Genomic DNA, 15,358 nt, shown 5'->3' with positions numbered 1-15,358 from the left:
ATTACAAACTGCAGTATTTTCCATTTTCAAATGAGATTTATTTTTTCTTTGCAAGTTTACTCGCCACTAAGGTAAAAATTGTCTAATCAAATATAAACATAAATTCTTATTTCTTTATTACAAATTATCTTGTGGAATAACAATTGTGTAAAAGGACCACCTCTTGCAGCATTTATCAAAGTAGGTGGCAATAACAAGTCTTTATCTCACCAGCTAGCAATAACAATTTAAATCAAGTATAAATTTTCAACCAATCAGCTATATATTACTAGATTGTCTATAAGACAATTTATATATAATATCATGTCTAATAGCTTTCAAAGCATTTTTTTTCGTTTTCTTCTTCTTCCTCTTTTAGTATATATATATATATTGTTTCAAACTGCTTACCTCACAAATGTTTCTTTTAAGTCTTTCATAAGGTAACATTCCAACCTTATTATATGTGATTTCATTTATTGTTTATTTTTTTTTTATATGATTGTACATCTACTAAACATTCTTTTCTTCTTAATTAGACTCATATGTTACATATCTTTGCTTAACTACCCAACATTTTAGTCATACAATAAAAATAATCTCATTTGCTTAACTATCCAACACTACAGTCATACAACAAAAACAATCTCATATAACTTCACTTTTAGCTTTAAAGCGATTTTATGGTCACATAAAATGCTAATCGTCCCTCTTCTACTTTAACCATCCCATCTTAGATTTCTTGAGAGACATCAGTTCTTGAATAATAGCACGTCAAAAGCCGAATATGCCCACCCTCTCAAGGCAATTTCAAATGGATAACGTTACTAATAACTCGGTGAACACTGCGGGAACTTAGTCTCAGTGAGGTGCATTGTCATTTGGCATGTAAGTAAATATATGCTAAAATGAAAGCACAGATACAGCCAGCTGGCTGTAAGATGTTTAATTATCTCTTGCATTTGCAAAACAGATTGAGATGGTGCGAAATCATGCTAGCTGCTTATTTGCTGACTGCTTGAGTAATGGAATCTAAACCCCCAAATAAAAACTAATCCAACCTTTGAATACACACAACACAAATGGATTGAAATTGCAATAAGAATCTAACTGATAGAGCCAACAGAGAACTCCAATAATCACATCATTTCACAGTCGAGCTTTCCTCCAAATGTTAAGCATTCAATATCTAATCATACGCCAAGGGCCATGCAAAATAAAGTAAAGCTACTGTAGCATTTAACTGTTTCCTACTGACAAACAAATATAGATCCAACACAAACCACGAATACTCATTGAACTCTCTGAATGCCTAGTAAATAGCTAAATGCTACAGTTTCATCTCTTTTATTGTACAATAAACTTGCAATAGCCTAAGTAATTAACAGGAACTGATAGGCCTCGCCTTAAATCTAGGATCTTTCTTCATCAGATTGGGAGGACGGTTGCCCTGGTACTGAGTCAACAAAAAACTCCTCAACTGAAACAAAGTGAAGGTCACAGAGTAAGAACAAGCATTCCACAAAAAAGGGAAGGAAAGGCAATCCAAATTATAGTTGCACTAGTTTTAGAACTTTCAGCTCTTTTCATGATGAAATTTGTCTAGCGCCTTGCTTTTTCTCCACGTAAAGGAGTTTAATAAATGATGATAAAAGGACCCATCAATATGCTTTTCCATATTTAAGTGAAGACACCAACCAGGGAAAATTATGTTGTCTAACATCTATCCATCTAATGAATGATCCATCCCAGTTGATTACCAAAAAAGGGCCTTTTAAGTCTCTCTCCAACCTCCTAGTATTGATTCAATGACAAGAGTGTATTGTCCTTGTTCTACAGTATGCATATCATTCTTCTAAAGGAGATGATTTTGTTTTTCTTTTGCTCTAGTTCTCTTAGTGCCCAAACCAACTAGTTGAATATTAAGGCTCTTTTGGTGCTAAATTACCTGTGAATGGCTTGTAAGCACCTGACAAATAGAATCATTTCTAGTCAAATGTCGCAGAAACTGAAGTAAGAGAGTGATTTGGATTACCTATATCCTCTTGCTCTAAAATATCTGAATCAGAAGGCAAAAAGGGGGAACCAGGATAATTTCCCAAGGCCCCTAGATCTGCATGTAATTTCGATGGAACATATCCAGTCACTAAAAATCTTAAAGATAATTGAGCCAAAAAAAATGAAAGATATTGCCAATTGAATGAGATAGAACCAAAATAAATTATAAGAGATATACATAATGCCAGTAAGACGCCATATTTTAATAATCAAATCCAATCTCAAATATGTATAATCCATGAATATGATATAAGATGCTTGACTCCAATAGGGTCTCTGAAAGAATCAAGCCATTGCCCATAACAAACCAGTATGTTGTTCAGCAGGTCAGAATTTTAACGGCAAATAGTTGCTCGATCCCTTTACCCCAAACATCATGCACTCATTAGCAACGCATCAGGCAGTCTAGGAATGACTGCATCTCTACAATACAGAAATAAGTGGTAGGTGCACACCTATTTTTCAAATATGTGAAAACTTAAAAATCAAAGGCTTACACTTTAGTGGACCACAATTTCATTACCAGCAACAATGCAATTACTTTTGGATATATATATATATATATTGCCTCCAAACAGTTTTTGATTTGACAAATTAACTTTAATCGATAAAAATGTAAAGGTAATTAATCTACACTGACAAACACTAAAGTATTTGCTAGCTCTCTGCAGCTTTACTTGTTTGCTACTTTAGTCAAAAGAACACTTCAATAGAAATCGGATGGAATCTGCTCATTCAATAGAAAGTACACTGGTGCATGTTTGAGCCCAAACAACATTGCAAATACACAAGAATATAACAGCTTAAAGTGATGCAAATTACCTCCCAGGTTTGACAGATCTGCAGTAAGATCTGATAGGCTAAAGTTCCAAGGTATCTGAGCCAATGATCTCAGTGAGTCTCTAGAATTTCCAGCCCCATTATCTGGCGCAAGCTGCAATCCTACTGAACTTGCTACATTAGAAGTAAATGTTGTGTCAAGTGCTGATGTATCAACTCCCATTCCTGAAATGTCTGATGCAGCAAAGGGGAAATGGCCAGAAGAAGCCACTGAAGGAGGGCTCATAGCCACATCTGAAATGGATGACATGCCACTGCTTGGTGGAACGGCAGGTGGTACATCAGCAGCATTGTTGTCCATCACCATACTTCAGCAAGGCAAAATAAACAGGCATTAGTAGATCATTGAGTAAGTTATATTACTGGAAGATGGAAGGAAAGCTGCCATAATTTTAAATTAAGCTAATAAAATTTTGAATAAAGACAATAACACAAGCAAATGACAAGGTGCATGGGACAAGGATTACTTCCAATGACATCATGAATATCTATAGTTCTTGCACAAAGCTACAGAACATTATCTATTTATGTTACTTCTTTTGGCATGTTTGCAAGCACATGAACTTCAAAATTTTATTACTTGCCTGGAAGTGGGTAGTCATGGGTCTATGGTCAACTGGAATGTAAAGGAATATCTGATGTATTTCAGTAACCTGGTCAGCTAATCCAGATATCAACTCAGAAGAGTTTATTATCAGTTATCACACACGTGCACACACCCCTCCAAAAGAAAGAAGTAAAATATGACCCTCACAGACATGTTATTTAAACATGACTACCATCAAAAGACTTACAAGCAACCATGGAAATCTGTCCTATTATCCATTGAAACAATAGAAATCAAATGTGTGTAACATCCCTTAATGATATCATTATGGTATTAACTATTGAGTGGACGACCAAAAACAAAAATGAGCTTAAGTAGGGAATAATTCTCACTCGTTCCCAGGATTCATCCGAATGGGATGGAAACTGCCTGGTGCAGGCACCCCATTTACCACATGACAGCTAGATATTCCACAGCCCATGGTATCAAAATGAGGCTGACCTGTAGCTGGAATTGGTGGTTGCTGTAGGACAGGGTATCCCATGGGTAAGTTGTTAACTGCACTGAAAATATATGGTATTAAATAACAACAATAAATAATACTACTCTTCCAATTAAACAACACCTCTACCAGTCTATTAATTTAACCCATTTTACTGTGACCGTATACAATACAATATTTTCTTAGTTGCATGTACTCATAAATATGTGTGGAGTCCCCACATCAACCATGAAAAATGACTCTGGGCTTAAGGAGTAGAACCCTATTGGACAACACTTAACATGAACCAACAAAGAAACATTTTTCTAGTTTAGTATTTAATTTCAATTTTGTTAGACGGATCTTCAAATTGAGTTTAGTATCTATGTTTAAGAGGCAATTTTGCCTAGAATCATCACTTTATCCCAAGTGATTAAGACAAGAATATCCTGGTCAAGTCTCCAGTCACAAACATATGGGATTAGGTTAATCTCACAAGCTTGGTTATCGGCACAGATAGCCCATCAAAATCTATGCATCTGTATACTTGGATGATTGGATCTTGCTGAAGTGCCAGCTACTTCACCACCCAAAAAGAAAAAGGTGAAAAAAAAGATCGCAGATAAAAATGACTGGAGAGCTAGAGTTTATACAGCTGACTCCACATGATGGGATTAAGGCCTGATGTATTTTCGTTTACGTATGTCACCCAAATAAGGGCCCTTCCAATAAAACTAACTAAAAGTGAAAAACAATTTAATCTTACATAGGACAAGAATTATAGAACATCAACATTATGGCATCTCTTACAAGAATTAAAAGGTTTTGTGACCACCCCCCCCAAAAAAAAAAAAACACACACACACCGTTTTGTACTCCATGTAGGTTATGTTCTCTCTGCAGGTAATTGACATTCCCTTAGAAGGGAAAATAGTAAAAATTATTTTCACCATAGAGGAATCTGGGTTTGAAAAAATTGTCAAGGTAACAAAAAACTTTACAATTCTGAATTGAAGATATCACTGAGGTGAATAAGAAGGTCCAAGCACTTCACGATATCTAGTAGCAATTTTCATAAAATGTGCTGGAAACAATTTTTATAAAATGTGCCTGATATTTACTGCTGAAGTGAAAAACATGATACTAAATAAAAAAGTTGGTACTTTCATAACCTGGCATCTAGAGCAATGACATCATGCATGAACTCCAGAATGTATACAGAATCTGTATCACAAACTATGCCACCAAATACAATATTTAACATAACACAGTATCCATTTAGGTGAGAGAAAATTATCAACATCACCAATCACTTTAATCCCTCAGTTGAAGTAATATTTCTGTTAATGACGATTCTTAATCCCATAAAATATTTAGTTTTCACCAGAACTACTCCCTTATAGAAATGCAGGCTAAATGAGTAATACCATGCATATAACAAATTTGAACATGAAAATCATACTTATTGTGAAAACTGAAAAGAAAAGCCAGTATTTGCTCTGTTATTGTAAAATGATAGGCTGTTATGATTTTCAACAGATATAATTGTCCAAAGTTAGAATTTACCTGGCATCGAATGAATACCATTCTGTATTGGAGCCAGAGGAACCTTTGGATGTACAGGAAACTTCATTAGATTATACTGATGCTCGAGCAAATGATTGAACAAGATAATTTGTTTTTTCAATTTTAGCCTTATGTAATAGGCCCTAAAAAAGTCGGCATTTTCTTCTTCTAACTTCTGCCATACTGAATTTACAAGAAAAAAAAAAAACAAAGGGTCAGCCAAAAAGCTATGTAATCAAAAGATCAATTAAATGACTTGCTACAAATGACTATGCAAAAAAGTATACTATACAAACAAGTTCAAACTTCAAAAGGTCTTTAATCTTGGCAAAACTCATCATAAAATTCCAAGTTACTCAACTACTCTGCTATACCCATCTAGAATTCATGGACAAATGGCTTATCCAATGAAAACCCCACAGCAGCATAAACAATTGAGTAACTAAGGTATGAACTATATTTTTTACATAGTTGAGAGAACCAGAAAAGAATTTTCCAGAAGCCTAAAGATGCTCACCCAAAGTTGTAAATCCAGGATCAATCCTTGCACGATTCAGAAGGGTTTTTACCACCTCATCTCTATTCATATACAACTGCAGACACCGTTCTATCAAATTCTGGACCTGAATGAAAACATGATAGAGTTTTGGAAATGAGAAAAAAATGATAATCAACAAGGAAATTTTTGAAAAATGAGAAACCTTTAAATTAAAACCACAAACTGTATTACAAGTTCAATATCCTCCCGGGAAACTTTCTTATTATCATGGCTTGAAGTGGAATTTGAACCTGAATCCACCACAGGAGCCTCAGTGGCATTGTTCTGTTGGTCACTGTGGGATTCATGTGAAACCTGGGTTGAGGATTGTATTTCCGGTGTATTCTGAGAATCCTGTGAATGTTCATGAATTTAATTACAGAAGAGAACTTCAAAAGACTGTGTTCGCAGAAACTAAATAAAAGGCAATGGAAAAGTTTGAGAAAGTTAGACAGAACTGCACCATGACAAGGTCCAGGAAGCAGTCTCTCAAGTCAGTCAAACTGCATTATATAGAATCTGACGAAATAAGAATATTATTATTATACAACAAAAGACAGAAAACAAAAAACAGATGCTAGCATAACGGGTTGACAAGCCTTATGAAAGTCTTTAACACCAGAACCTGTAGGTTCTTCATTTCAGTTGAATGCAAGCTGATCGCATATCCTCATTTTGTATCTTGTAGCTACAGCTATGATCATCAAATTTACCAAGATTAAAATGTTTATACTTAGAAGCGTCACATTTGATTAATTGAAGCAGTTTTACCTGCAAAGAGATATCACATTTTAAAATTTAATCAATCCTCCAAGTGCTGCATATTTATATAAGAAATTTAAGTACACCAAAAAAACATTGTCTATTCTCTGCTTTGGAAAATCCTCTTCACTTTTGACCAATGAAATGACTGGAAAGCATGCTGATTAATATAGGACACAATCAAAAAGCTTTATGTATTGTATCTAATTGAAGGAAAAAGTGATGTGTACGCCTTGGGAATATCTAGCAGTGTCTCTCACAAGGACACACCACAACCACATTCATAGCGGTAATTACAATGGGACTAAGAACCAGGTTGTCACATACATTATAGAAACTTTTATTGCTAGTGCAGACAGATGTGATGACTAAAGACAGCCCAAAGTGTGATAAAGCAGGCAAGTGCATTGATTTATGATATGCATGATATCTAATGGCTCATAATGTAAATCCCCAACTGAAAGTCCTAGCAGAAGATGACATTAAAGTTCATGGGACCAAGTAGTATACCAAGACCTCTAAATATACTACTGATGTGGAACTGGGTCATGACACATGATTCTGTTGCACAATGTCCACCTCCAGTTAAAAGCAATCCAATCTCCAAATTAGGTTCAATCAATTGCTTCCTTTGGTTGAGGTGAAAGCCTGAAACTGCTAGCCAGATCCAGCATCCATATGACGTTATGACTCTTGAATTCCTAAGACAGTCTTAAAATATATGTGGTCTGCCAAGAACCACCAAAAAAAAAATACCCAACTTAGTTATAAACACTCCTATGAATTAGGCAGTCCAGAAATATGAAAACCAGAAAATTTGCCACAACAAAATTAACTTTCAAAATCCTGGTTGTCTACTCAAGCATGATTTAATTGTAACTCACCTTATAGCTGCCAACTAGGCTAGGTTTTCCCTACCAAAAAAGGAAAACGCAGTCATAAGAATGCATCAATAGTGTACCTTTCTTTGCAGGAGTAATCAAATGTCCGAATCCAAAGGTCCATCTAAACAATATTAAATGCAAAACTACATGTAACCGTACTAGCAATCCTGCATCTCCAAGTCAGTCTCTTTCCATGAAGGATGAAACGCGTGATGCAGTTATGTTTTGACCAGAGGCAATATTTGCAAAAAGTTGAGGCAAATCCTAAGAACTTCTAAAAATAAAAACAAAAAGAAAATCCTTTAGTCATAAATCCTTAAAGCTTAATGCTGTCAAACACCGAATACGAACCTGCCTCCATTTTCCACGCTGATTCCGGCACAGAATTATGGAAGTAGACAGTGTCGTAAAAGTTCGTGTTCCGTTCAATTTCAGTGGAGGAACACATAATGGCTTGTTGACTAACAAATCAACGCATAGAAACAAAAGCACAACAATCTATTCATCAAATTGAAGTCTTCAACGATCTCAACAACAACCCATCAAACCAGATTACACACAATCTACGAGCAACCAACACCGAAGTCACGTACATGTTGCTGCACCATACATACATACAAGAGCTCAAATCGGGATCTAGAGATTTTGTACCTTTAGAATGAGTTACGAAGGCGGATTCGGAAACCCCAGCTGCGAAGCGCTCAAGACAAAGAGAGGATACAGCTTTTAGGGAATTCACAGATGAAGAGAGGGTGAAGCTTTGAGCGGGTTCAGAGATGGTTTTAGGCGAGGAGTGAGAGGATGTCCTACAGAAGGATCTAGGTGAAAGTGCAGAAACTGGAAATCTGTTGAGTTTAGGGAATTGGGTTTAGGAATTTTCAGAGTTTGGAATGGGAATTGGAATTGGAATTGGAGAAGAAGATGAAGAAGAAAGGTGAGGTGAGCTGAGCTGAGAGTGAAAGAAACTCGGAGAAGAAAAATCTCACCAAACCGCGGGCAGGATTTTGCTTTTATATGCGTAACCAATGGATTTTTAGAAATATAATTCCTTTCAATTAATTAATAGGGGAACTGTTTGGAGTGAATAAATTTCATAAATTTTTATTTTTAACTTTTATGTTCCAATTAAAAAAAATTACAAAATTCAACCACAATAGCTTATATGCGAGTCATCACCGCCATATTCCTATTAAAGTTAGGTAAATAAAAAAAGATATAATAATTTTTTATAGTGAATGAATTCTTTCAATAAAAGATGTTATAATTTGAGAATAAAATTTGTTTGTAAATAAAAATATTCTATTTCTCTCTTTTTTTTGTCACCGATCTTTATTTTTATCATCGATACTGACCTTCATCAATCTAATATCGTTATCGCAAATTACAAGTTAAGTCATTTGATGTATAATTTTATTTTTATTTTTTATTTTAATTATATTTAATTAATTCTTAATTCCATAATTAGTTTTCAATCCCTAGAATTCTCAAATCCTAACACATTTAATAGTCTCTCCTTAAAGTAAACCAAAATAATAGTACTTGGGTTGAGCTTAAAAGCAAAGCCAAAAAGGCAATGTCCCTTGTGATCACTAAAATCATCAATTGTTGTGTCTCCACTTAGATTTAAGAATATGTTCTCTCTAACTACTGTTCAAGTGGTTGATTTACAATAAAGTAAAATTCGCATTAATAGATCGTAGATTTATTTTCATGCTCTGCATAGTAAGATAAAGTCTTCACATGTGATTTATCTCCTCTATCTAAATCAAGAGCACAAGCGACGAGAAATCACGCAAAGACGATAATTTCAAGAATATATTTTAAAAATAAATAATAAAAATTTAAAATATTATAAATAAATTAGACACAATGTTTATTAAAAGAAAAAAAAACTAATTAATTTAGTCTTTCGAGTTTTTGAATTTGGTCACACGATCCATGGCTTAAATGGACGAACCAAATTGAAGAAGTTTAAGAATTAAATTGATTTTTTATATCATTATATAAATTATCCAAATAAAAAATAATTAAAATAAAATTTGACCCCCCCCCCCCTAAAATAAAAATAAAAAAAGGGGGAGGAGAGGAGATGCATTGATTTGAATCATATGGAAGGAAATGGTACTTATCACCTACAGACTTACAAGGTAAAGATATTACCAATGCTCACGAGACACTTGTGGCCAATAGCATGTGATAACTAAGGATAAATTAACTAGGAACTTCTAGCACTCTCTTGATAAGGAAAATAAATAAATATAAAAAAACATTGGTACTCCACTTGACATTCACCACCAAATTTTTATTTATTTTTTATTTTACATATATGCGTAGCATGATTCATCTCTCTACTCCATATATATATATATATATATAATTTTTTATGAAAAACATAGATAATATGTCGCATACGTTCAAAACTTTAAAATATCGTGATGTCGTAAATTTGATTTGGTCTCCTTATGAGACCGTGTGTTAGGTCATAAATTTTAACTTGAGACAAATCTGTTAGTACACAGTCAAGATGAATGTGAGTTTTAAAGAAAGTAAAATGATTTTAATAACAAAAATACTATTTACACACCTAAATTTTCCAATCATAACAACACTTTACATTTATATTTTGTATTGTGTGCCGTATTGTTAATTTCAATATATAAAATAAAAAGAAATGGGAGGGGGGTTGTGGGTAGTTGAGGTTGAGCTTTCACGTGGGAGTATATTTAGAAATGGGTCATAGTGTGTAGTGAGTGAGTATGGATGATTGTGAACTACAATACAATAATGATAAAAGATTGTTTTTGTCACTTCTTTTCCTCTATGTCCCATTCATTGATTTCGCTTAATTATTGTCACTTTACACTATTATTATAGACTGGCCTAAATGAATTGATTAATGATATAAAGGAATGATCTTGTTAATGATAAACAATTGGGGGGTAGGTGTTACATGCATTCACATTACCTAATCTGTCTTCATTGCTTTAGTAAACCACCTAATGATTTCTACTTTAATTATAGACTACTCAAGCCAATTCTTTTCTTTTCTTTTTTTAATTTAGCCGGAATTTGAGATTAATCATAATGATGTGAAATGATAATCCGCAAAAATATGAATTGACCACTAAAAAAGTAACGTAATAGTAAATAGTTGTGGAATCTTAACAATGCACGTCTTAACTTCGCTCTATAATTTTTTAGACTTAAAGGCTTAACAACATAAGTATCATTAAGACTTTTAAATGACATGACACTCTTAAATATATCATACTCTATGAATCCATTCTAAATAAAATTGTCAAAAACATTATATCTAATTTTATAAATGAGATTCATCTAATTTCTGATGTCACTTCAAATTCCAAACTCACCATATCTGATTCTGATGACAAAAAAATGAAATGGGCATTTGTATACTTAGGCTTTGTTTAATTTGAGGGAAAATATTTTTCTAGTAAATATTGTTCTTGTTTTTTTTTGTGTTTTGTACTAGGAAAACAAGAAAGTTTAAGAAAAATCATTTTTGGTCAATGAAAAATCAAGTGTTAAGATGTGAAGTCTTTCCAAGAAAATAATTTCTTGACTTGAAAAAAGGAAGTCAATCTACCTCTTTATAGTTTCGTCGTGCTTCGTCAATCTTCACTTGCTTCCACCATTTTTGTCAAGCTTCGCCTTCGTCTATTTTTGTAGAGATTCGTCTTACTCAATCTTCACCTATGTCACCGTCTCCATTGAGCTCTATTACTTTTCATCTTCACTACGATTCACCTCTCTCAATCTCCGCCTACATCATTGTCTTCATTGGGCTCTGCCTCTCTTTGTCTTTGTTGCACTTTGTCTCTCTTTTTATTCACTTATATTGTTATCATCACGTCTACCTATATTGTTATTGTCGTCTCACTTCATCTCTCTTTTTCACCGTTATAAATTATTTTATTGAAAATCTATTTTCCTTTCAAAGAAGACTTTTCTTCAACTAGATAGAGTCTCCAAAGTTTTTTTTTCTTTTTACTAAACTTTAGAAAATTATGTTGTGATTCAAAGTATGGGTATTCAACTGGTGGGGGTGGGGGTGGGGGATGTGATAACTATAGGAGTTGTTGATGACCAGATTCTATATTGTGTTGGACCACTACCCCCACTGGCACTGCTCATTGTCATAGCCTACAACTAGAGCAATTGGGATCAATTCAAGGAAAGGGAGAGGCTCTTCCTCTAGGTATATCTAATCGGGTCAAAGTTGACCAATGACTTTGTGGGTAATTGATCCTAAAATTTTAGCCGAAATTGAAGGCCGACATGGTAAAAGGACAAAAGTGGTGAAGTTTTGGTTTTTTGTAAATACCAAGTAGTAAGTGTGTTTTTGTATTTTTACCTTGTTTGGGCTGCAATTATCCATGTTTGAATGAATAAAGGAAAGGCAAGGGTCTGTTTGCTTGCCGACTAATTTGAATATCTTGATTTGGGCAGTGGCAACCAAAGTGAAAAATACCTCACCAAACAGGGAAGCACCCCATGCCACACCTTTTGGAAAGCTAAAGCTAAACTAAAGACAGTTTGAAAAATTCAACAAAAAGCCAAATTTTCAAAGTATATTGTCACCTCAACTGGCAATTGAGTTAATCTTCTTCTTCATCTTCTTTTTTTCTTTTTCTTTTTTGTTAAATGATGCAATCCATGCAATCATCTCATCATCCTTCACCTAACTTTAAAGCAAAATTAGATATATGATTAAGGGTGTTTAATAAAATTTACCAAAGTTCATGATAAAAGAAGCATTCAAATATAAGTGCTGCCAAATAAAGACCAAATTGGCCAAACAAAGTCTTAAAGATAAGAGATCTAAAAAATGCTTAAACTCAATAATAGATTTATTCATTAAAAATGTTATCGTCAATTTACTTGAAATTTACAAAAAAAGAAAACGATCAGAGAACGTAAAAAAATCCTTACATAAACATTCTGATACTCAAATCAACACTAAAAGACTTGAATGTCATATTAAATCTAGTATTAAGAATATACCTTTTTTAGAACGGGACCTTATCTATTTATAGAAAAATATAATTTTTTTTTAAATTTATTGAAATTAATTTTTTTTCAAATAATGTTTATCTTTAATGTTCTGAGATCCATTACAATAAAAATCTTTAGAGATAATATTTATCTTGATATTTATTGAGATTAAAATTATTTATAAATAATGTCCATTCCTTTTACAAAATATTTAAAAAAATTAAATATTAAAATTATTTTAGTTATGTATTGTCCAAGAACCCTCTCCCAAATAAAAAGAAATTTTACAGAGCGAATCTCGAATTGGAGCTTGGTTACAACATTATGATCTCCTGATGTCCCAGACAAGTTCTTTTATAAGATCAGATAGATTGACAGATAATTTTACAAAATGAAGATTAAAAGACTAAAATATCTTCATCCACATTATATTAAAAAAATATAATATAATATGAATGAAAATATTTTAATCTTTTAACTCTCATTTTATAAGTCTATTTATTAATTTATCTGATTCTTTAGAATTTTTTTATCCCACTCTCCCAGTGTCCGTTCCATTATATTTTTAAATTATAAAACACATTAGGATTAATTTTTGATAAGTTGCCCGCCGACGCATGACAGAGGAGCGGAGAAGAGAATGAAAAACAAAACAGCGAATAGAAAAGGACAGGTGTCAGAAATTTGTAACCTTGTACACAGCAACCAATGAGAGTGATCCTGACGGCCATGTCAGGGTCAGCGGTTGGTGGCACACGTGTCGAGGCTGAAGTGACGGAGCGTGGCCGCTGTTTCGGCCGTTCATCCGCTTTTGGCAGTTTGTGCCGGCGAGGTAAAACGTCAAGCAAGCAAGCAAGCAAGCATGGGAAGTTGAAAATATTTGGTCGGAAACGGAAAGAAGGTTTGGGGTTTTGGGGGAAAATCGCCGGGAAATTTTGGTTTGTGTTGGGTTGGTGGGTCCCATTTCCAGACATTTTTAGGGTTGCCTTGGGCCCCACTGCCTGCTCACCTGCTACAAGAGCCAACCCAGCTTTCGACGCGGCAACCCGTGTGTGTGTGTGTGATATCACAAACAATCACCCGATTGTTTTTAATGTGTTTATTTTTATTCATTAATAATAAATATACCATATTTTAAAATATCATAATAACTAACAAATATTATGCTTTTGTATCGGACATAATTAATTCATTTTATATTTTGTAAAAATCTTGTTGGTAGGATGGATTTTATAAATTTTGAGTATCAAACCATGTACGAAAAATAAAAAAATTTAAATTCATAACTTATAAAATGAAAAATCTTATGTATTAAATGTGTTTTCGATATTAGACTTGCAAGGTGATGTTTTCCAACCCTACCACCTACGACATGAATAAGGTGTGCAATTGACTTGACAAATATAAAAGATGGAGAAGAAGATGTGACAGAGATGGCGGTTTACCTCATCGTTAACCACCATCTCTACCACACCTTCTTCTCCATTCTTTGTATTTGTTAAGGGTCATCTCTCATGTTTCGTCGTTAGCTATTTCTTGTCCCGTCACATTACCAACCCAATCTCGTTGCCAACTACAATCTCTACCAATCCTTCACCTCTTGTAACTCCCTTCATCATAACCCATTTTCTTTTTCATTTTTTACATCTCAACTGTTAGCGGCCACCAAATGAGGAAGCAATGACAAAAATGATGATCGATGACAAAAGCTTTTTGTACATGGGTTACAGATGATAGAAAGATAATTTAATCATTTTAACACGCGTGTATTGCACGTTCTAATTCAATTATGACAAAATGTGTAATTAATTTAAAAATATATAGTCCATTAATATAATTGAAATCTAAATAATGAAAATTTTAAATTATCATATAAAAAAATTAAAATATAAGAATTAAATTATTACTCTAGCTCCTAATTAATTATGCACATTACCAACAAGATAACCATGCAATAAGAGAGACACAACCCTAGAGAGAGAAGAGTCAAGAATCTTCTTCAATGCCTGGCCACAAACACTCAGTTGGTCAATTCACACACAATTATGTGGATGGTGTGGAATAATGGGGTGTGGTAGCAACAAAATGGAAAGGACCACCGCCACTGGTCACTTCAGCTGCATGCCAATGCCATCCCATGCCATTGCCATTGCCATGCACTCTCATCCTTTCTGCCCAAAAAGCTCTTCCATGGCAACCTTTCTGTTCCCTCTCATTACTAAACCAAACTACTCAAAATAAATATCAAAAATGTTATTTACTCACTCAATTTTAATATTTGATATGATATATATTATATTATATTATATATCATACTAATGTAAATATAAAATACATTAATACAAAATTTCACTCTAATTGTCAAAATTAACTGTTCTACAAACATTTTAAAATAAATAAATAAAAATCTTGTGTGGGCCCACCCAAAAAATATCTAATAGTCAGTCCTATATATGGGGTGGCACATTCAGGTTGGCCATGACCATGGTTTGCCATCGATCAAATCTACTTTGATCTTGGAGAGTACATCTCGAAAAGCAATTTAAAGTTCATAATGACTTTTGTCTTTTCCTTTTCTAGAATCTTTTTTTTTATATTTATTTAATATACTTTTAGATGTAAAAAAAAAAAAAATTCTTCATCTTAAGGTCTCACACATTACTCCAAACACTTGAAAATGATAAATC

At 33.6% G+C, this 15,358-nt stretch overlaps 1 protein-coding gene across 11 annotated transcripts; it reads right to left on the bottom strand.

The window, feature by feature from the left end:
- Window positions 1–1,106: 1,106 nt before the first annotated feature.
- On the bottom strand, window positions 1,107–8,641 carry LOC127786926 (uncharacterized). 11 transcript variants are annotated; one of them, XM_052314697.1, is made up of 12 exons: window positions 8,307–8,641; window positions 7,656–7,685; window positions 7,282–7,499; window positions 6,635–6,780; window positions 6,473–6,528; window positions 6,202–6,363; window positions 5,989–6,094; window positions 5,472–5,654; window positions 3,817–3,982; window positions 2,860–3,185; window positions 2,015–2,092; window positions 1,107–1,459 (listed from the first exon to the last, which is right to left on the bottom strand). In XM_052314697.1, the coding sequence occupies exons 5-12, from the start codon at window positions 6,473–6,475 to the stop codon at window positions 1,392–1,394; spliced, it is 1,092 nt and encodes a 363-aa protein (XP_052170657.1). In that variant the 5' UTR covers window positions 6,476–6,528; window positions 6,635–6,780; window positions 7,282–7,499; window positions 7,656–7,685; window positions 8,307–8,641; the 3' UTR covers window positions 1,107–1,391. The 11 variants fall into 11 exon arrangements, with proteins under 11 accessions (XP_052170657.1, XP_052170659.1, XP_052170661.1 ...); XM_052314699.1 differs by lacking the exon at window positions 7,282–7,499; XM_052314701.1 differs by lacking the exon at window positions 7,282–7,499 and having other exon boundaries at window positions 6,635–6,703.
- Window positions 8,642–15,358: the final 6,717 nt, after the last annotated feature.

Source organism: Diospyros lotus, chromosome 12 (genome assembly GCF_014633365.1).
Source record: "Diospyros lotus cultivar Yz01 chromosome 12, ASM1463336v1, whole genome shotgun sequence".
Classification (NCBI taxonomy): Eukaryota; Viridiplantae; Streptophyta; class Magnoliopsida; order Ericales; family Ebenaceae; genus Diospyros; species Diospyros lotus.
This window is presented reverse-complemented; position numbering and strand designations above follow the sequence as displayed.